The sequence below is a fragment of the Balaenoptera acutorostrata genome, chromosome 3, assembly GCF_949987535.1.
Source record: "Balaenoptera acutorostrata chromosome 3, mBalAcu1.1, whole genome shotgun sequence".
NCBI classification, from domain to species: domain Eukaryota; kingdom Metazoa; phylum Chordata; class Mammalia; order Artiodactyla; family Balaenopteridae; genus Balaenoptera; species Balaenoptera acutorostrata.
The window spans coordinates 37,262,108-37,284,808 of NC_080066.1; the positions used below are offsets into that span (position 1 = coordinate 37,262,108).

The 22,701-nt window shown below is 47.8% G+C and overlaps 2 protein-coding genes and 1 pseudogene across 2 annotated transcripts in view; 1 reads left to right on the plus strand and 2 right to left on the minus strand.

The window, feature by feature from the left end:
• Positions 1-1,182: 1,182 nt before the first annotated feature.
• On the minus strand, positions 1,183-11,193 carry LOC130707551 (sodium/nucleoside cotransporter 1-like; annotated as a pseudogene).
• Positions 3,309-3,746, plus strand: LOC103013974 (40S ribosomal protein S15-like). Its single transcript, XM_057544630.1, has one exon. The coding sequence runs from the start codon at positions 3,309-3,311 to the stop codon at positions 3,744-3,746; it is 438 nt and encodes a 145-aa protein (XP_057400613.1).
• A 1,094-nt stretch (positions 11,194-12,287) lies between the features above and the next one.
• Positions 12,288-22,701, minus strand: part of LOC103012381 (sodium/nucleoside cotransporter 1) — a 40,428-nt gene continuing 30,014 nt past the window's right edge. Inside the window, 4 exon segments of the mRNA XM_057544631.1 lie at positions 12,288-12,825; positions 12,945-13,118; positions 14,183-14,301; positions 20,643-20,768. Coding sequence (XP_057400614.1) covers positions 12,519-12,825; positions 12,945-13,118; positions 14,183-14,301; positions 20,643-20,768 — 726 coding nt within the window. The 3' untranslated portion in view covers positions 12,288-12,518.

The window sequence follows — 22,701 nt, forward strand, 5'->3', positions numbered from 1 at the left end:
AAATATACTTGTAAATTTTAGAATAGTTTTAGATTTACAGAAGGGCTGCATAAATAATACAAAGTTCCTATAGATCCCTCACCCAGTTACTATGGTATACTGTCACAACTAATGGACCTCTATTAATATGTTTTTAACTACACTCCATACTATATTTGGATTTCATTAGTTTTTCCCTAATGTCATTTTTCTATTCCAGGATCACATCCAAGATACCTGTATTCGTTTCTTAGGGCTTCTGGAACAAATTACCACAAATTTGGTGGCTTAAAACAACAGAAATGTATTCTCTCTGGAGTTCTGGAGGCCAGAAGTCCTAAGTGTGTAGGCCACACTCCCTCTAAGGGCTCCAAGGGAGAAGCTTCCTGCCTCTTCCAGCTTCTGGTGGCCCCAGGTGCTCCTTGGCTTGTCACCATGGGGTGGGCTATATCTTGGAGCTGATAATGCTGATCTCTGCCTCCATCTTTATATGGCCTTCTTTGTGCATCTCTGTGCCTGTGTGCCTCAAATTTCCCTCTCCTTTCTCTTATAAAGACACCCAGTCATTGAATTTAGGGCTCACACTAAATCTAGGATAATCTCATCTTGAGATCCTTAACCTAATTACATCTGTAAAATCCTATTGCCAACTAAGGTTACATTCACAGGTACTGGGGGCTGGCACTTGGACATAGCTTTTTTTTTTTTAACATCTTTATTGGAGTATAATTGCTTTACAATGGTGTGTTAGTTTCTGCTTTATAACAAAGTGAATCAGCTATACATATACCTATATCCCCATATCTCCTCCCTCTTGCATCTCCCTCCCACCCTCCCTAACCCACGTCTCTAGGTGGTCACAAAGCACTGAGCTGATCTCCCTGTGCTATGCAGCTGCTTCCCACTAGCTATCTATTTTACATTTGGTAGCGTATATATGTCCATGCCACTCTCTCACTTCGTCCCAGCTTACCCTTCCCCCTCCCCATGTCCTCAAGTCCATTCTCTATGGACATAGCTTTTGGGGGGACAAAATTCAACCCACTACAATACACATTTTTTAAAATTTTGTTTTATTTATTTTTGGCTGCGTCGGGTCTTCGTTGCTGCGTGTGGGCTTTCCCTAGTTGTGGCGAGCAGGGGCTACTCTTCGTTGGGGTGCGCGGGCTTCTCATTGCAGTGGCTTCTTTTGTTGTGGAGCATGGGCTCTAGGCACGCAGGCTTCAGTAGTTGTGGCTCGTGACCTCTAGAGTGCAGGCTCAGTAGCTGTGGCACATGGGCTTAGTTGCTTCGCGGCATATGGGATCTTCCTGGACCAGGGCTCGAACCCGTGTCCCCTGTATAGGCAGGCGGATTCTTAACCACTGCGCCACCAGGGAAGCCCTACAATACACATTTAGTCATCATGTCTCCTTAGGCTTCTTGGGGTTGTGACAGTTTCTCAAACCTTCCTTGCTTCTAATGACCCTGCCAGTTTTGAGGATTATTGAGGATCGATATTTTGTAGACTGTCTCTCAATTTGTTTGCCTGATGTTTTTCTCATGGTTAGACTGGGGTTATGGGCTTCGGGGAGGAGGACCACAGAGGTGAAGTGCCCTTCTCAACACAACATATCAAGGGTATGTGTTATCAACTGGACTTACCACTGATGAGGTTAACCATGACCACCTGGCTAAGGAAGTGTTTACCAGACTTCTCTACTGCAAAGTTCCTTTCTTGTTCCCCCATTTCCATACTGTACTCTTTGGAAGAAGGTTACTAAGCATAGCACACACTTATGAGATGGGGAGTTATGCTTCACTCCTTGAGTGGGGAGCATTTGCATAAATTATTTGGAATTCTGCTATTGTCCTTGCAATTTTGCATGCATTCTCTCATATGAAAGGCAGGTTTCATGGATTCCAACCAGAGTTCCATGGCCTTTTCCCAATTCCCCTTAGAGAATCTGAAATGCAGGACAAATCATCTGAGGAAACAATTCTCTGAAGAGTTTTCATTAACAGAAAATGCTATAGGACAGAACTATTCACAGCATGGACTGGTGTGGTCCACATCTGCTTATAGATCTATAATAATGTAAGTATCGATATTGAAAGTGACATTCAGAAACTGCATAGCAATTTGACAGAGTAATCTTATGTGTGTTGAATATAACAATAAAGATGCCTTTATTATTATTATTATTATCCCAGTAATTCACTTGTATTGTCCTTTATACAAGTATTGGTCCAGGATGAATTGGGGGGGAAATGGTCTTCAGCACAGAGTGGACCCCACTGGGTGTGGCCTAACACAGGCTCTGGTGTTCCAGACTGCTCCCTTCTCCACACCCACTCTGCATGCACCCCTCACTCCCAGACATCAGAGTGAAGCCCGGACCCACCAATGGGCTCCTGTCTGGGCCTCATCCTACTGAGTTCATGACAGTGACCTTCCCTACAGGGCATACTGTTCTTACCTCCCCCCATCCCCCTGGCAGGACAGCCCCTCTGCAGTGCCCCCAGGGGCAGCATCTCTGGCTGCTCTGAGCCTGTCTGTGGTCAGCTCCATGGGCAGCCACAGCCAGCCCTGCCTGGGAAAGAGCCAGCCCTGCTCTCACCATGCTCTGGGCATCCAGCCCTTTCCATGAGTGAAGCCCTTTCAATTCCTTTTGCTCGTGGTCAGGCGCATGCAGGGGGCAGCAGAGGGCAGCAGGAGGGGGACAGGAGTCTCCAATCCAGAAAGGGCTTCCAATGTAGACTTTTACTAATCTCTCCAAATGAGGTCATTCATATAGTCATGTGACTGAAAGGAGTCCATGACCAGGCCATCCCGCCAGGGCTTAATTTAAAGTGATAAATACAGATGGCCGGTAGGCACATGAAAAGATGCTCAGCATCACTAATTATTAGAGAAATGCAAATCAAAACTACAATGAAGTACCACCACACACCGGTCAGAATGGCCATCATTAAAAAGTCTACGAACAGGCTTCCCTGGTGGCGCAGCGGTTAAGAATCCACCTGCCAATGCAGGCAACATGGGTTCGAGCCCTGGTCTGGGAAGATCCCACATGCCACGGAGCAACTAAGCCCCTGCGCCACAACTACTGAGACTGTGCTCTAGAGACTGCGAGCCACAACTACTGAGCCCACGTGCCACAACAACTGAAGCCCGTACACCTAGAGCCTGTGCTCCGCGACAAGAGAAGCCACCGCAATGAGAATCCCGCACACCGCAACAAAGAGTAGCCCCCGCTCGCCGCAACTAGAGAAAGCCCGCGTGCAGCAGCGAAGACCCGACAGCCAAAAATAAAAATAAAATAAAATAGTTCTGAAGAGCCGACAAGATGGCGGAAGTGGAACAGAAGAAGAAGCGGACCTTCCGCAAGTTCACCTACAGCGGCTTGGACCTCGACCAGCTGCTGGACATGTCCTGTGAGCAGCTGATGCAGCTGTACAGCGCGCGGCAGCGGCGGCGACTCAACCGCGGCCTCCGGGGGAAGCAGCACTCGCTGCTGAAGCGGCTGCGCAAGGCCAAGAAGGAGGCGCCGTCCCTGGAGAAGCCCGAAGTGATGAAGACGCACCTGCGCGACATGATCATCCTGCCCGAGATGGTGGGCGGCATGGTGGGCGTCTACAAGGGCAAGACTTTCAACCAGGTGGAAATGAAGCCTGAGATGATTGGCCACTACCTAGGCGAGTTCTCCATCACCTACAAGCCTGTGAAGCATGGCCGGCCCGGCATTGGGGCCACCCACTCCTCCCGCTTCATCCCCCTCAAGTAGCCTGCTGGCCAATAAAGGTAGAGACTTGTCTAAAAATAAATAAATAAATAAATAAATTTATTTTTTAAAAAAAGTCTACAAACAGCAAATTCTGGAGAGGGTGTGGAGAAAAGGGAACCTTCTTACAGTGTTGGTGGGGATGTAAATTGGTGGAACCACTATGGAGAACAGTATGGAGGTTCCTCAAAAAACTAAAAATAGAGCCACCATATGATCCTGCAATTCTACTCCTGGGCATAAACCCAGACAAAACTATAATTTGAAAAGATACATGTACCCCTATGTTCACTGCAGCACTATTTACAATAGCCAGACATGGAAACAACCTAAATGTCCATCAACAGATGAATGGATAAAGAAGAGGTGGCATATATATACAATGGAATACTATTCAGCCATAAAATATAAAGAAATAATGCCATTTGCAGCAACATGGATGGACCTAGAGATTATCATAGTAAGTGAAGTCAGAAAGAGTAAAAAAAAAAAAAGTAAGTCACAAATACCATGATATCACCTATATGTGGAATCTAAAATATGACACAAATGAACTTATCTATGAAACAGAAACAGACTCACAGACACAGAGAACAAGGGAGAGGAGGAGTAGGGGAGGGATGGATTGGGAGTTTGGGATTAGCAAATGCAAACTATTATATATATAGGTAGAGCTGAATCACTATGCTGTACACCAGAAACTAACACAACATTGTAAATCAACTACACTTCAAATAAAATTTTTAAAAATGATGAATGTATCTTTTATGTTGATTGTTATTACACTAAATATAGAAGAACACAGAATCTACGTATTTCAAGAAAACTAATTTATGTAAAAACACGCAGTCACATTCAAATATTTGATATATCCCTGGTGGTCTAGTGACTAGGATTTGGCGCTTTCAGATATGAAATAAAAATATTCAAATATGAATAAAAATGGCTTTTTAAATTATTGAACTGGGCTTTAGTTGAAAAAAAAATCTTTTCATTATCTAGTGGATAACCTGATACTACAGTGTATTCTGTGTTAATATATACGACAGTTTAAATGGCAATTTGTATAATCCTATTCTGGCATTATTTTCACTTTCTAATCTACTAAGAGCCTCAAAAAATCCATTGACCAGGCCACATACGGGTGCCCCACAAGCCCTGCTGGAGTCATTTTCCCCTTCCCTCCTCTCAAGCAATCCTTGCCAGGAGCCACCTCCATCCAGTCTCTGTTGGGGCTTCCCTCCCCAGTTGACCCTCTTCTTGAAGGAAATTTCCAGTTCTTTAGCTCATTACAGAGTCTGGTTCACTGCTGTCCCCCTGCCTAGCTCAGAGTCCAGCACATAGTAGGTGTTACAGACTGAATTGTGTGCCCCCCAAATTCATATGTTAAAGCCCTAATCCCCAATGTGACAGTATTTGGAGATGGGGCCTTTGGGATGTAAGTAGGATTAGAAGAAGTCAGGAGGGTGGTGCTCCCATGATGGGTGGGATTATTGCCTTTATAAAAAGAAACACCAGAGAGCTGCTGTCTCTCTTTGCCATATAAGGACACAGTGAGAGGGTGGCCATCTGTAAGCCAGGAAGAGAGACCTCACCAGAAACCGACCATGCTGGTACCCTAATCTTGGACTTCCAGCCTCCAAAACTGTGACAAAATAAATTTCTGTTGTTTAAGCTGCCCAGTCTGTGGTACTTTGTTATGGTGGCCCAAGCCAAGTAATAAAGTAGGTACTCAATATATACCCCTTGATTGAATAAATAAACAATACATAAACCCGGAATGGACAAACCACTTACACAGGATTCATTCTTTGAAAGGATCCCTCTTTGCTTCAACCCCCTTTGATTTCTAGTCTTTGACAAAAACCTTAGACCTTCACAGGCCAGTGAGACAAAATCAATGGCGGTTTGGGTTCTTAGGGTCTGTTTCTTAGCACAGGAGTGGCAAATAGTGTGCCACCTAGAAAAGGCACCTAGGATTACTTGGTGGTGGGCTCATCCAGCACTGAGCTGATATGGATTCTGAAGCCCCTTCTGGATTCAGTGCAAGGAGTGCTGTGATTGATTAGCAATGCCTGTCATGGCTGTGGGCGGGGTGAGTGGAGGCATCTGGGCCAATCCTGACTCAGAAGCTGCTGCTTAGGATGCATTTAAGCACAGGCACCTGGTACTAGCATCAGTGCCTTCTCTAAGCAGTGTATTTTTGCAGTCCCACCCTCAAGGGGCTCCCAGCTTCTGCAGGTGCGAAAGGGGAAGAAGGAGCATGGTGGGTGCAGGAGAGGATGAGAGTCTGCTGCTCGAGACCAAGGAGACCTTAATTCTGTGCCTGTCCCCTGGATCAGAACAGCTCTTGAGCTGAAAGCAATCTGTACATGTATAGCATGGCATGCAGGCTGGTGCCTCTGAGAGAAGTTGCAATTCAATTCCATAAACATTTATTTAACACCTTTCACAGGCCCAACATCATGCTGAGTACCATGAGAGAAAACAGAAGCATTCTGAGTCCTGTCTCCAAGGGGCTTACAGTCTTCCAGGGAATGAGACTGGCCAGGTGATGAGTGTGCAGGTGGTCCAGGGAAGGAGGGCAGGGTGAGTCTTTAGGAGGCTCCATGCCCTAACAGACAGGCAGGGCAGGGGCTGGCACCTGATACTAGGAGACAGTTGTGCAGTCCACATCAGGAGGGTGTCCTGTGACAGCTCAAGGGGAGTTGGGGCAGGGATAGGAGCTGAGTGGGGGGCTGCAGGGAGCAAGGCAAGAGGCTAGCCATGGGGTATGGGAGTCAGGCCAAGACTCTGCTGTGAGGAGCTAAGGGCAAGGACTCGGGCCCTGAGTAAGGGACCCAGGGCCAGCCTGTGGGGGTCACAAGGAGCAAGACCAGCGCCCCGTAGAGCCCAAATCCTTGACCGAGCAGGGTAACTGCTGACCAGGCTCCATATTGCCTATGCCTCAGGCCCCAGCTGGGAAGCTTGATCCAACAGAGGTGGGTGAGGGAACAGGGGCCCTGTGGCCTCAGGGACAGGTGCACTGCAGTTCACCGCAGCCAAAGCTGCTGGGGAAATGAGGATAGAGGTGGGAGGAGCATAGGGCAGGATGTGCTGGGTGACAGGAACTCCAGAAACAAAGGCTCACAGGCAGGGAAAACACATCAGATGCCTGACCTACTGGAGCAGAGGGATTGGGCTGGGGAGAAAAGGCAAGCAGAGGGGGTAAGAGCAAGTCACACAACCGAACTCCTTGAACGTTAGCAGGCTAGCAGAGAGATGAAACACCACAGCTTGTGGAACTGGATGGCGGGGATTCAAGTCCTGCCTCTTCCTCTTCCCAGCTGTGCCACTTTAACCTCTCTGGGACTCTGATTCCTCAACTAGGGATAATAATAGTATCTGACTCACAGGGTTGTTGTAGGGACTGAGTTACAAAGTATGAAGCACTGAGAACAGTGCACTGACACACAGTGCTGTGTTACATTTGCAAGTGTTACAGTTATGTAGCGTAAAGCAGTCTGAACATTAACCAATATTTCCCAAATTGTTTTCCGTGGAATCCTCAACTAAGAGATGCTTCTATCAAAAAGATTCTTATAGCCAAATTTGGAAAATGTCTCCTATTATACCCACATCAAACTGATGAGTCCACAGTAAACAAACAACAAACAAACAAAAAACCCCTAACTTTATTTAGCTTAGTGTTTCCCAAACTCAGTGGATCATGGAAACTTCTGCATACCTTGTGGGACAGTGTTCCACAGGACACCAGTGTGGGAAGTGCTATGGAGGAAGGCAGCGGGGAGTCTCTGAACATAGAGGAGGGGGTCTCCAGGAGAAGCTGCCTGGCAGGGGCTAAACCACAGCAAGATTCCAGCGCCCAGAGAGGAGGGGGAAGGAATCAGCTGAAATGCCAGGGCTGAGGACCCTGGAGCAGAAAGGAAGGGTGAATGCGGGAGACCCAGGGCAGGGGGGATAGGGAAGAGCAGGGAGCTGTTTGGATATAGAGAGGAGAGAAGAGGCAGAGGTGACCCTGAGAATTCACACTTGGGGAGGTAGGAAATGGGACAGCAGAAAGGTGGTGACGAGTGGGGCACCCCTCATTTACTTATGTACTCACTCTGCCCACATCCTGTCACCCTTCCCAATTTGTGACTGAGGTGGGTCTAAGCCCTGCGGCTTCCCCAAGGGGGTGGGCCTGGAGAGAGAGAGATAGGGACAGCTGCTTCCTGGGGAAGAAGAGCCTCCAGAAGGCACAGAGATGTTCTGTCCCCGCTATGCACAGATCGTGTGATTATAAAATCAACAGCAGTTGTCCAGGGCCTCTAGGGTGAACTCCGGGTCGGTGATGAAAAGAAGCAAAGGCTGCAGTCTGAGCTCTAGGCCTGGCTCTGCTGGCCACTAAAGGCTGTGCAACTTTGGGGAAGTTGCTCCATGTCTCTGGTCCAAACTTCATCTCTAAGTTTGGTCCTCAAGCCCCACTTCCTCCTCCCTTGGTCACATCAGCCACAGCCATGACATTTCTACCCCTTGCCCTGGTGCCAAAGGCCTCCGCTGGGAAATCGGGCCTCCTGCACCCCATCACTGTCAGGGTCCCTCCGCCCCACGGCCCAGGTTCTCACCTCTGGAAGGCCTGGCGGCAGCACTGGTACACCTCAAAACTGCTGCTGCTGAGGGTCGTGTTCAGGAGGGACTCACAGTCGACCTCAGCCCCCCGGGCATGTAGAGGATCCCTGTGCAGGGAAAGCAGCTGGTGGGCAGGGCCCAGCCCCTCACTACCCTCCAACCCCACCCAAGGACTTCCAGAGAGGCCAGAGCCCCAGTGCCTGGCCCTGGACCAGGGCCAGCTGGAGAATCAGGGCTCTGAGTCCTGAGCCCACCAGGCCTGCACTCACCTGCCACGCAGGCATTCACCAGAGACACACAGGCCCCCGTGCAGAGCACCCGGAGCATGATCTGGGAGAAGTTGCTCTTCTGCTGGGGGGCCATGGAGGCTGCAAGAGGACGGGAGTGCTCAGGGCCAGGACTCAGCATGCCTCTCTGCCTATATCTTGCCTCTGGCTGCATCTGCTGACACCCCTTTCTCTTCTGGGTGGCCAGAGGGACAGACGCTGTCCTCCTGATGCTTTTGAGTTTGGGAGTCCTCCTTGGCCTGACTCGGGCCCCTAGGTAGCACTCCACACCTCCCCACATGCCATCAGTGGCAAGTGTAGGAAAAGAACGTGAGTTTGGAGTCAGGCAGACCTGGGATTAAACACAGCTTCAGCCACTTATTAGCTGAGTGACTTGGGCCATCATTCACTTTTGCAAGACTCAGCAAAACGGGATGGTTACACCACCAGGCAGGGAACTGCAGGGGGTGGAAATGTTTTTTGTAAAGAGCTGAGAGCTGTGCAGAGCCTTCTTCCCTAGGCCTCACCAGGCCTGCCTGTCCCTTGTGGGTACGGGAACTAAAGCCTTAGGGGGCAGGTCACCACTGCACCTCCCGACCCTCCCCAGAGCCCTGAGCCAGGCTTGGCCTACAAGGCCAAGGTGCTAACCTCCTGGGCTACCCCAGCAGCAGAGAAATCATGAAATGCCATGGCTGGGAGGAAGCTTCACGGCCGCCTTGTTCAGGCTCTGCCTTAGACTAATGGGAGAACTGAGACCTACAGATCCCCAAGAAGTGTCTCAGGGCCAGGACTAGTGTCCATCCCCAACTCTCCAGGATGCCGAGAGGCCCCTATAGGACTCACTCAGGCCTCCCAGCATGATCCCAATGGAGCTGAAGTTGGCAAATCCACAGAGGGCAAACGTCGTATTTCTGCTCTGACCTGAGAAGACAGAAGATGAGCGGGAAGGGGCTTCCCTCAGATGGGATGGGAGTTTGCTCAAACCACCCCGTACCCTGGCCTTAATTTGACCCACTGCCTATGTGCCTTTGACCTTTGAAGCGCTCGGTGCTGCCCTTTCCCAGCCATGCACGCCTACCTCTAAGTCAACTCAAGCTGCACCACCTCACAAACATAGCCCCCTTCTCATCTGCCCTTGAATCTCCTTAATTACCAGCCTTTCTGGGTATGATTCAGGCTGGCTCAGTCCTCTCACTTTGGCCCTACTAAGCTCTGTACCCAGGAGCAGTGGGCGAATGGCCCTTCCCGACATGCTGCAGCCCCGCACCTTTGTTTACGGAGAATGAGCTCAGGCTGAGGTCCTTTGAGGTGCTGTCATGCCCAAAGAGCAGGATGGTGGCCCAGTCAGCTTGGGTTCCAGGCTTGTCACGGCCTATTTCAGGTTGAGCAAGTCGATAGCCTCCTAAGTTTTAGTTTCTCCATCAGGAATGTGGGAATAATAGTAGCTGCCTGGAAAGACTGTCATAAAGATCATCTAATGTACAGGAAGTACCAAGCACAGAGGAGGTATTTAAGCAAGGTAATTCTCCTTCCCTTTTGCTCTGAACGGCTGTGTAATTTCTTAGAAGTGTTAAGAGCCAAAATGGAACAATTTGTAAAAAAAGATTGGCTTAGACCCATACCTCACACCATATAAAAAATTAATTCTAAATCACTGAAGCAGATAAATATGAATATTTTAAACACCAAATAATAGGAAATATAGAATAATTATTATTGTTACAAAATAATATTATTACTCTCATTTTGGAGAGCAGCAAACTGAGGCTCACAGAAGTGGCTGAGGAAGTTCACACAGCAAAAATGCAGCTGTGTCAGAATTGGAACTCAGTTTTGTCTGACTCCAAAGCGCATGATTTTAACTACTTCACCATATTGTTTCAGGAATTTAACCCTTGCCAGATTTTTGGAATGGAGATAACTTTCTAAATTTAGATATTATAGAAGAAATGCAAAGATTTGGTGTAAATTTTGTGTTTAAAAAATCCCTGAATACAGAATGAAGGGGAGAAAAAAAGACTAGGAAAAATATATGTAGAAAATGTAACAGAAAAGGGTTAATATCTTTATAACATACAGAGTTTATACAAATTGATGAAAAAATATTAAGGTACCTGCATTCTGCTTACTCACCTACAATCACCCTCCCAAGCTGCCCAAGTAATCTTAAAATGTCAAAAGTCAAATCTTTAGTAACTTCCTACTGCTCCTCAGCCTGTGTCACTCTCTATTACAATTACCACCTGTTCTAACCTCGCTGCTCTCCTCTCAGTTCTCCAAACAAGTGCTTTTCAACCTCAAGGCCTTTGCATGTGCCTCTTTCTTTGCCTGAAATGCTCTTCCCAATTTCTCCTGGCCCCTCCTCCTCCCTGCAAGTCTTGGCCTAATAACCACATCTCAGGGAGGCCTTTTCTGACCAGCCCAGTCAAGGAAGACCCCCTCCCTGTTTCCTCTTATTGTTTCCGTCATAGGACTTACCACAAATTGTGGTTTTAAAATTTTTTATTCCTTTGCTTTCTTGCGTTTTGCTCGTGTCTTTCACTAGGTGTAAGTTCCATGTCACCAGGGACCATGTCTGTCAAATTCCCCTTTTTATCCCTGGTACCCAGCAGAGGGCCTGGCACTTCAGAGGTCTCAACAAATACCTGCTGAAGGAATGAAGTTCATTTAAAAAGATCCTGAAGGCACATACCACCCACTATCTCTAGAGAAGGGAGTGATACTGGAGCTGAAAATGAGGAGTGAGGGGAAACCTGGGCTTTTTACTCTATACAAACTTTTTTTTTTTTAAACTAAAGAGTACATTCCTTTACAATTAAAAAAATAATTTAAAAGGCAAGAAAAAAATTTTATGTTAAAAGTTCCTAGTAACCCAGTAACAAGTGAAAACAATGAACTATTATTTGCCCCTTAAAGTAACAAAACTTTTTTTTTTTTTTAAGAGGCTACTCAGCCCTGTTCAGCGTGTGGTAAAATCAATGCTCACAGGCACAGCTGGGGCGGTTTCAGTTGTTACAACCCCTTGGGAAAGATACTGGCAGCAACCACACAAGGATTTGTGCCATGTGATTCAGTCATCCCACATCTGGGAAAGCTCCTGAGGAAATGCTCGGAGAGGAGGGAGAAGTTCTGTGCAAAAAGCTATTCATTTCAGCATTGTGTGTAATAGCCAAATAATGGAATTATATATTATATTATTATATTTATTATAGTTAATTATAATTATATTATATATTATAATAGCTGTAATTTTGGGATGATAAGATGATGGGTAATTTTGTCATTCTCAATCATGTTACATACAGCTGTTATTCTTTTAGAGAGTTTCATTTTAGAAAGTTTTATAGTTTTCTTCTTTTTTTTAATGTCTTAACAGGGACTTCCCTGGTGGTCCAGCGGCTAAGACTCCGCACTCCCAATGCAGGGGGCCCGGTTTGATCCCTGGTCGGGGAACTAGATCCCACATGCCTCAACTAAGACTTTGTATGCTAATTCGCATGCCGCAACTAAAAGATCCCACATGCTGCAACTAAAGAAAAAGATCCCGCATGCTGCAACGAAGATCCCGCACGGGGCAACGAAGATCCCATGTGCTGCAACTAAATAAATAAATAGATAGATAGATAGATAGATAAATAAGTCTTAACAGAAGAAACTAACCCCTGAACTGAATCCAATATATTGAAGATGAATGTGGTGGTGAGGTCTCCCTGTTTTACTCTCTTAGCTCATTAGATGCTCACATCCATTCCTTCGGGGTAGGCGTGGCAGGTTCTACACTTGTTTTCCAACAGAAGAGGCAAGGTGCAGCGGCTGGCCCAGGGCTGCACAGGATGGTGGCCTGTCTACAGCTGGAGTTCAGATACCTCCAACGGGGCTCTTTCTCAGCCTCAGCCTCCTAAGAGGCCTTGAGAAAGATGGCCTCTGAAGCTGACTTGTTGCCCAGGGCAACGGGATGTGGGAGGTTGAGCAGCCCCACATAGTGTCTCAGCCGGGCCCACAGGGGAGCCGCTGCATCACGCCCTGCCCCAGGGTGGGGACGGGGACACTCACAGAGATCTACTGCTTCCTGGAACCGGCCCACTCCTCGGCGCCCGTTGTTCAGAAACAGCTTCATTCCCAGCAGCTCAGCCACCACCGGGCAGCCCTCCCAGGCCACGCCCATCAAGAAGGCCACTGACCGCAGGATGTAGGAGCAGATGAGCCTAGGCATGAGGCAAGAGGAGTGGCTCGATGGGGGTTGGCCTGGGCTCTGTGGGTGTCCACCCACCATCACCCACTGGCCAGGACCACCCCCTCCACAGGCTGTGTGGGTGGCCGGAACTGTACCTGGAAGCTGAGCCCTTGGACATCCATCATGTCTCCCAGCCAGGAGAGGGCAGTGTTGATGAAGGCCAGCACAGCCAGGAAAGCAATCAGGTTGGCTGCGATGTTGGTCACGACCCTCACGGACATGGCGGCCCCACTGTTAGCTGCTTCTAAGAGGTTTTGAGCATCTCTGTTGAAGGGATCAAGAGCCATCATTATTGTCCTATCTCCACAAACAGCAGGGCTCCCCACCCTACAGGCTCAGAGAAGAACCTTGGACAGGGCATTTCAGAGCCAGTGGTCCTTGTTTTCCCTCTGAGACCAGAGAGAGAAAGGGGCTGGCCCAAGCACTAGGATAAGACCCAGACTCCTAGCACAGATGCTGTCCAAGACAGAAACCACTAGCCACGTGTGACTTTTGAGCACTTGAAAAGGAGGCTGATCTGAATTGAAATGTGTTGCAAATATACACACCAGATTTCAGAGATTGAGTCCAAAAAAAAAGAAAGAATATGAAATACCTTATTAATAATTTTTATATTGATTACATGTTAAAATGACAATACTTTGGATGTATTTAGTTAAATAAAACATTTTATTGAAATCACCTGCTTCTTTTTACTTTTTAAAAGCTGACTACTAGAAAATTTTAATTATAGATGTGACTCATATTTCTCTAGGGCAGTGCTGCTCTAGACCTTCAGGAAGTTGTGCGGTTGGGGATGCCCGTTGTATCCACAAGCACATTTGTCAAAAGTCGTGTCTTTCAACATTTTTTAAGAATTAAATGTTACACAAAGGTTGCTAAGACTATGATAAAGAGATGTTAGGAGGTGAGTGAAATCAAGGACGGCGCTCAACATGTCAATGCAATTGACACTGGGGATCAGACCTCAAGGCATGTAGAGAAAGTGGTGTGGAACCTTTTCATGACCCTCCTCAACACACACACACACACACACACACACACACACACACACACCAGGCACATCCCCAAGAACCAGGTCACTTGCCCGTGCCTTGACTAGTCCGTGTTTCCTGATGGTCAGAGACTGGAAAATAAGATGCGAGAACTGGAGTCTGTATCTTCACAAGTGAAGCTGCGACCAGGGCAGTGAGAGCGGGGAGGTGGGCTGGGCTTGGTGAAAGATGGAGATGGGCAGAGAAAATAGGACCTGCTGCTGCCCCCACCTCTGCTCCTGTCTCCGCCCCTCCCCCCACTCCCCTCTCTGCAGACCCTTCTGCCGTGCTCACCTGTAGGTCAGTTTCACTCCTTCCTCACCCCTGAACTTGGACTCCTCCACCTCCGGGTAGAGGGCTAAGGCACAAGGGGCAGCCATCACAGAGGCAGCAATTAAGGAGGCAGCATCGATCTGCAAGAGTGAGAATGAGGGTTATAGAGAGATGTCAGGAAATGTGGAGGCCAAGAAGTGTGGCCCAGGGCAGCAGGGGGACATGGTACTCTACCCCGCTGGTATATCACCATCATCGGTACTGCTGTCACTGTCACAGATGATAGTAATACATTTTATGTGTAGAGGGTCACAGGCTGTATGCACAGAACCTTCTATTCCCACACCTCCCCCAGGACTTCAGGAAGTTAGGCAGGGCAAGTACTGTTATCCCACTTGACAGACAAGGAAACTGAGGCCCCAAAGGGTTAACTATGACTTGCCCAAAATAAAGGAAGGGAAGGAATTAGACACGTCGTGTCTTTCGGCTCCAAGTTCAAGGTTCTTCCTTTCCTTCTAGGCTGTCTTTCTTTGACCACTGATCTGAGGGCTGGTTCATCATTGGCTGAGGGATTTGTGATGGTTTCAGACAAAGCTCACAGAACCTGAGAGTTGGAATGGATCCAAGATGTGACCTAATTTGACCTTGTAGTAAAGGAAAGTCTTCCCTCTAGAGGATCCTTCCTGTCACTTACTGTGGCAGGGAACTCACCACCTCAAGGCACCCCATCACCTCTACTCCTGTGGTCAGAGAGCTGTTTCGAAGGAAATCTGCCCCTACAACATACAACACCCACCCTTTGACCCTGGGTCGGTCTCCTGGAGCCACGCTATAGAAGCCCTCACGGCAAGATGATGGAGCTACCAGAGCCCCCGGGATTCTCCCTTCCTGAATTTTCATCCTCACTGTGGTCCCAAACCCTTTGCTTCCCTGTTCTCTTCACAGAGATGGAACACTTCTTCACCACTGTGTTATTTACCAAATGGGAGAATTAGAACCAACCCAAACATCTGACAATGGGGGGATGGCTATGCATTGTCAAGCTGCCATCAAAAACAATGGTTACCAAGGCTTCACAATGATGTGGAGAAATGCCTGCATACTTGCATATAGAGCATAACCACAATGATAGGGGAAAAAACAAACTCCACAACTATGCATAAAAGGAAGATCAGAAAGAAATACACCGAAATATCAACCAACTGTCTGTCCCTGGCTAGTGGGGCCAGAGTGATTTTCTTTTCTTTCAGCTTTTCTGTGTATTTCTAAATGTCCACATGATATATACTGTTTTTATAAGCAGAAAAGTAAAATAGGCTTCTTCTTAAAGTTTGTAATAAATCAACTGCTGTTTTAAAATTTTAAATAAAAAGGAACAAAAGGAGGAGAGGTAAGTTTAAGCTACATGTTCAGGCGAATAAAGCAGAGGGCCAAAGAAGCCCATGGAAGTACCAGGAACTACTGATGAGGAACCAGACCTCAGAGACCCTCTGAGGCTCTGAAACCCTTGTAATATCCTCCTCCTTCTTCTCTTAAAGCCCCTTTGTTTCCTTTCAGCGGTAAGCAGGAACCCCTTAAGATGTGTACCAGCTCCAGCACCCACATCCCATGCGCCCCCATCACAGACACTGGGTGTGCAGGTCTTGCTCCTCATGGAAATAGCCAGCCTCAGGCAGGTGTCCTCTCTGGACTTTCCAGGCCAAGCTTTGGGACTTTGCTGGCCTCCTCCTCGGCCTCCCAGCTCCAGCGGGCACAATACCACATCTGGAATGTTGGGATTTTTCCCTCCACCAGCCAGGACCCTCCCCCTTCCTCCAGCTTGGAGGCTACATCTGGTTTGTCAACTCGAGTCTCAGTGGGGAGCACACCCTGCACATTCCTGGACACTGCCCTTTGAATGGGCCAGTCGTGGCCACTGCCTCAAATGCCCCAGGCAGTCATTTCCTGCTCATCTTGGAAAGGGCTGAGTCCTGCACTGGCAGGGCTCCCGGGGGCACTGGGTCAGCCCACACGCGGCCTCCCTGCTGCCAGTTATGCCTCAGGGCCATGACATTCCCCAGTGCTGCCTCTAGACACCAGGTCAGGAACGCCTTCTGTCCCAGCATGACAGTGCCCACTCCTGCCCAAGGCCCTCCTTCCTCTACCCAAAGGTGTCCTATGCGAAGAGGGATAGAGGGTAGGAGCCATCCATTTGAACTTTCAAAAAGGCCTTTACTGAGAAAGGAAATAAATCCAGACACTGCAAAGCATAAAATGGGCCAGTTTTAGAAGGCTGGATTTCTGACCCTAATATGTCAGAGAAAGAACGACCACTTTTTCAACACCATGTCAGGTGTTTTTTTGTTTTTTGTTTTTAAGATTTTTTTTTTGATGTGGACCATTTATAAAGTCTTTATTGAATTTGTTACAATATTGTTTCTGTTTTATGTTTTGGTTTTTTGGTCGTGAGGCATGTGGGATCCTATCTCCCGGACCAGGGATCGAACTCGCACCCCCTGCATTGGAAAGCAAAGTCATAACAACTGTACCACCAGGGAAGTCCCTTGACAGGTGTTTTCTGTTTATTATGGCATTTAATTCTTAGACTGCTGTGAGGTGGGCAGTAATTCCACCCATTTTACAGATGTAGAAACTAAGCATGTGGTTGACTCTTACTTGGCCCTGCTTGGGCCTCCCAGACCCTGTCCCAGGGGCTCCCACTCTTGCACAGTTGATTGAGAAACATCAGTGGCCATCCCCTCAACCCATCCTGTGTTCACAGCCCGAGACACACATCTGGATCTCTTCTCACAATGATCCCGAACCAAAGGGGTGGGTAGGGAAGCCAGTTTCTGGGGTTTTAGCAGAGAGAGCTCGTGCCTACCTTAGAGCTTTTGGGAAACACACTGAAAAGGGACATGTATGTGGAGGTCACAGTGAAAGGATTCAGTCAAGTGACACTTGGAACCTCAGACCAGGGAGAAAGTCTAGACCAGTGTTGTCTGATACAAATATAGCACAACTGTGATTTAAGTTTTCTAGCAGCCAATTAAAAAAGTAAAAAGAAACAGATGAGATTAATTTCATTAATGTATTTAATTTAACCCAATATGCCTAACATATAATCTTTCTACCCCTGTAATCAATGTAAAACATCAATAAAATATATTAATTGATTTTTCCATACTAAGTGTCACAGCAGATCTCATTTCAGACCGATCACATTTCAAGGGCTTAATAGCCATGTGTGACCAGTGGCTGCTGTGCTGGCCAGCACAGGTCTAGAAATATCCAGATTTTAGCAATAGGAGGGGTGCAGGGAAGAGGCAGCCAGAAGCTGAGCATCAAAGAGAAGGGAGGAGAGAGAAAGGGGGGATTCTCTTTGGAATTCAGGGGCTAAGGGCAGAGCCCAAGATACAGTGAGGAACTGCCTGGAAGAGGGCATGAAAGGAGAGAGGGGAGAGGGTGGGAAGGCAGGGCTGTGTGAGGAAGCCTGGGGGCTGCTGTAGTGGTGGCCAAGAGCCAGGCGGGGGCAGAAGAGAGCTTCTCTGTGACCAGGCTGGGGGCAGATCCAGAAGCGGGAGGGGAGGAGGGAAGGAAGGTGGACTAGGTGCCTTTCACCAGGCCAGCTACGGTGGTAGCCTGGGGCTTCCGTACCAGAGGCTGTGGATGGAGACCCGCGGCCACTTGGCTGATCCTGGTGGCCTCTGCACATTCTGTAGAGCTAAAGGGAAGTGGGTACCAGGCTCCTTCAGTGGGAAGGCCCGCCTGCCTGGGGCTGGGCCTGGACTCTGGCCTGAGACAGGGAAGGAAAGGAGGCTGAGCTGTAAGGCGATTGTGGAAAAGGGAGAGAGTCCTTCCAGTACTTTAGTCTTAAGTAATGGCAACGACGCTTATGCGATAGAAAGAATACCATTTTTTTAACTGGCTTGTGGGACCCAAAGCAAGGTTAAGACATTCAAAGGCTCTAAGTCCCGAAGATAGCAGGGCAACCCCTCTCCCAATCGCCACCATGAAAAAAGTTTCAGGAACAAAGTTTCAAGTTTTCACTTTTGAAATATCAAATTCCTTCCAAAATCAATTGGTGGTGAGGTGTGGGGGAGGGGGATGGCATGCATCAGCTCTGATGGGCCCTTCCTAGGCTTTGGTGAGAAAAGGTGCAAACCAGATGACCTCTAAAATTCTAGGTGGAGGGTGCCGGGCGGAGAAGACAGAGCCTCAGAGTGCAAGGGGCCTTCTTGAAAAGTCACGAGGCAGCAGCTATCCTGCCAGGACAGCTCTGTGGGTATGCGGAGCTGAGCCTCCTGGTGTGGCCCAGGTGTCCTGAGGGGCAGGTTACCTCATCCCCTTGGCCATCCTCAAGGACAGAGATGAGAAAGACAGGTGGAATTTGAGACCAGTGCTGGTCATTCTTTCATCCCCCGATCCATTCACACACAGCATCAGGAGAGCCTGGGCCCTGGGAGAGGCAGGCTGCCCTTCTCCAAACCAGCGCACGGAGGCCCACCTCACCCTAGGGGCTGAGTGACCGTGCATTGCACGGATGAACTTACGCAGCTCATTCCCTTACTGCTCTACATTTATGTTTCTTGGGTTTTTTGCTATTACAAATAATGTTGGAATTTTGCATCTTTTGACCACTTGTGAAAATATTTCTGTATCATAATATTCCTAACTGGATCAAAGAGGAGTATTTTTAAATTGACTGATAGGTGTTTTCCAAAAAGGTTAGAGCAAATTACACTCCCATGAAGAGTATATGGGGCTTCCCTGGTGGCGCAGTGGTTAAGAATCTGCCTGCCAATGCAGGGGACACAGTTTCGAGCCCTGGTCTGGGAAGATCCCACATGTCACGGAGCAACTAAGCCCATGTGCCACAACTACTGAGCCTGCGCTCTAGAGCCCACCAGCCACAACTACTGATCCCGAATGCCACAACTACTGAAGCCCACGTGCCTAGAGCCCGTACTCTGCAACAAGAGAAGCCACTGCAATGAGAAGCCAGTGCACTGCAATGAAGAGTAGCCCCCGCTCGCCACAACCAGAGAAAAGCCTGAGCACAGTAACAAAGACCCAACGCAGCCAAAAAAAAAAAAAAGAGTATATGAATGCCCCGCAGCCTTGCCGTTTAGAGGCGTGTAAAATTTTGCATATCCTTGAGAAGAAATATAAGTTATTATTGTTTTAATTTATCAGTGAGCTTGAATATCTGTTTATAATTTATGAACTTTTCTTTCCTGATCAATCATTAAACTTTTTAAAAATTGTGATTTTTTACCTTTCAGAGGTTTTTCATTTTTATTAGTTAGCTCTGTCAACTTTTTGCTTTACACTTTCGGATTTCATGTCACGCTCAGAATTTTATAAGAAAAAGGCAAATTGCAGAAAAGTGTGAATAGAATTACCTCATCTTTGGTAAAAAAAAAAAAAAAAGCAAGTATATGTATATTCAGTTATATGTACTTAAATGACTTTTTACACAGAAATATCTGGAATGACATATTTTAAGTCAGTGGTTCCCAAATTGAGCGAGTATCAGAATCACCTGGAAGGCTTGTTACAATACAGGACACTGGGCCCCATCCCCAGCATTCCTGATTCAGCAGGTCTACAGAGGGGCCCAAGAATTTGTATTTCTAACAAGTTCCCAGGTGAAGCTGTTTCTGCTGGCCCACTGAGGACACTTTGAGCACCGCTGTTCTCATCTAGTAAGAACAGCTATCCATGGGAAGTGGGAGTGAAGTTTTTTTTTTACTTTATTCACTTCTGTAAGAAGCAAGAATTTCTTCAATATTTAAGGGGAAAAAAATGAGATCTTGAAAGACTTGCATGTGAAAACACAAACAAGTACAGTGTTTTACACAAATGTAATGCATTATTACCAGGCACTTTGTAGGCGACACATTGAAGATTCATCTTTGCTTGCCATGCACTAGTGTTGTGATTGGTTTAAGGGCCCGATTCATACCACTGGAATTTGATTTAGAAATGTACTGTGCTCAGAAAGCTGCACAAGTAATAATTTAGGAGTAGAGGAAGGACTTGTGCCCAGAGAGGGTGTAAAGGAGAGGAGGTGAGAGGACGGGGTGCAGGAAGAGTAGGACAAAGCTCCAGGGATGGCCTAGGTGGGGGACTGTGTGTCTGAGTTTTGGAGTCAGACAGGTCTGGGCTCAAATCCTGGCTTTGGGCATCTCACTTACTCTCTGAGTCTCAATTTCCTCATCCTTGAAATGGGGATATTAAAACACTTAGCACTTTGCCTCAGTAAGCAGAACACTGGAAACCTTTGCTCCCACTGGCCACGTGAGAAGCCCAAATTGTCCAGACCACCTGGCCTGCCTTACTCAGGTGAAGCTTCTCCCACCATCACAGCAGCCCTGGTTTAGGACATAGCCCACGAGAGAAGACCCCAGGTCGCTCTGGCCAGGAGCTGTGTGGGGCTCCCACAAAGGTGGGTTTCAGGTTCTTGGTTTTCAGCAAGCAGAAGAAGGGCTCTACATACCCCAAAGTAGATGTAGGTGTCCAGCAGGCTGCCGGCAATGGTGGCATAGCCTCTGGTCATGGCAACGTGGATTTCAGAGAGTGTCATGTCTGCCAAGTAGGGCCGGATCAGTAGAGGAGCCTCAGTCTGCAAACGGGAAAGATGTCAAACAAGCAGAGCTGGTCAGGCTAGCACGGGCACTTGGGGTGTACCCCCTCCACCTGGGAGTGAGCAGGTCACAGTGAGGGCTGGGGACCCCAGGGGAAGAGACAGCAGGGTGGGGTGAGGACCAGAGTCTGTACTTGGCTGAGCCTCTCTGAACCTCAGCATCAGCCCAGCTCTGTGGAAGGACCCCCAGCCCTTCCTCTGGGCCTGATAATGCTCCCCTGTGTCAAGTGCCTCCCACATCCAGGCACCCAGCTAAGCCCCTCACACTCATCACTTACAACCTTCTAGTAAAGAAGTGGTCGTCTCCACGTTCCAGGAGAGCAGAAGGTCAGAGAGGTTCAAAGAATTACCTCTGTTCGTGCAAAGTACCAGAAGCAGATGTAACTCCAAGCCTGAACGTTTAATGAAGCCATGGGAGTTGCCAGAAAGAAAGGAACTGGGGCATTCGATGGCGTGTTTAGTTCAGGGCACGTGGGGAAGCCTGGACCCATTCGTTTATTCATTCAATAAATAATTATAGTACATACTATGTTCCAGACTGTGCTATGGAATAGGGATAGAGATGGGAGAGGTGGAGGGCAGATGGACAAGGCAGGGTAAGCAGTGGACCTCAGCAGGCAGAGGCATGATCTGACTTGGGTTTTTAAAGGGCCACTCCAGGGGACTTCCCTGTCTGTCCAGTAGTTAAGACTCTGCGCTTCCAATGCAGGGGCGCAGGTTTGATCCCTAGCTGGGGAATTAAGATCTCACATGCTGGGCTTCTCTGGTGGCGCAGTGGATAAGAATCCGCCTGCCAATGCAGGGGACATGGGTTCGAGCCCTGGTCCAGGAAGATCCCACATGCCATGGAGCAACTAAGCCCATGCGCCACAACTACTGAGCCTGTGCTCTAGAACCCACGAGCCACAACTACTGAGCTTGCGTGCCACAACTACTGAAGCCCACATGCCTAGAGCCCATGCTCTGCAACGAGAGAAGCTACCGCAATGAGAAGCCCACGCACTGCACCGAAGAGTAGCCCCCGCTCACCACAACTAGAGAAAGTCGCACACAGCAAAGACCCAATGCAGCCAAAAATAAAAAAAAAAAAAAAAAAAAAAAGATCCCACATGCCACGTGGCAAAAAAAAAAAAAAAATTAAATAATTAAAAATAAATAAATAAATAAAGGGCTACTCCAGCCTGTGTGTGAAGGATGGGTAGGGGCAGCAATGGTGGCAGGGAGAACAGAGAGGAGATGATTGTGGTGTCCAGGTGAGAGACAAGTGTGGCTCATAGCAAAAAAAAGAAAAAGGGCAGCAGGGCAGGTCTGGGATGTGATGTGGGGCAGAGCTGCCAGGACTTGCTGATGGACTGGATGCAGCTGGGAGCAAGGGAAGCAAAGGAAGGAAGGATGACTCCTCGATTTTTGTCTAACAACCTCATCGAAGATGTTGCCATTTACTGAGAAGGGAAAGTCTTGGAGATGTGCAGGTGTGTTGAGGGAGGGAATCAAGGTTTCTGCTTGTTTGGACTTGCCTAGTAAATTATCTAAGGATATCCAAGTGGAGGGTCAAGGGGGCAGTTGGATATATATCAGACTGGAGTTTAGGCGAGAGGAAGTATTTAAGCCATGGGGCTGGGGCAATCCCCTGGGGACAGACTGTGGCCAGAGAAGAGAATAGGGCCCAGGCCTGCCAACACTGAGCTTGAAATGATGCCACTAATCCTTGAAGGCTCCCCGTCCCCCCAAAAGTTAATTCGCCTTTGGAGCTCTTCCGGTTATCGTGTCACATTCACCTAAGATTTGTATTTTCTCAGCAAAAACCATTGATTACATTTGCAGCATTTTATATAAAATAAATGCTGATACTGAAATATTTTTTTCTCTTTTGCCTCATTTTGAACAACTAAGGGATTTTGGACTATTTATC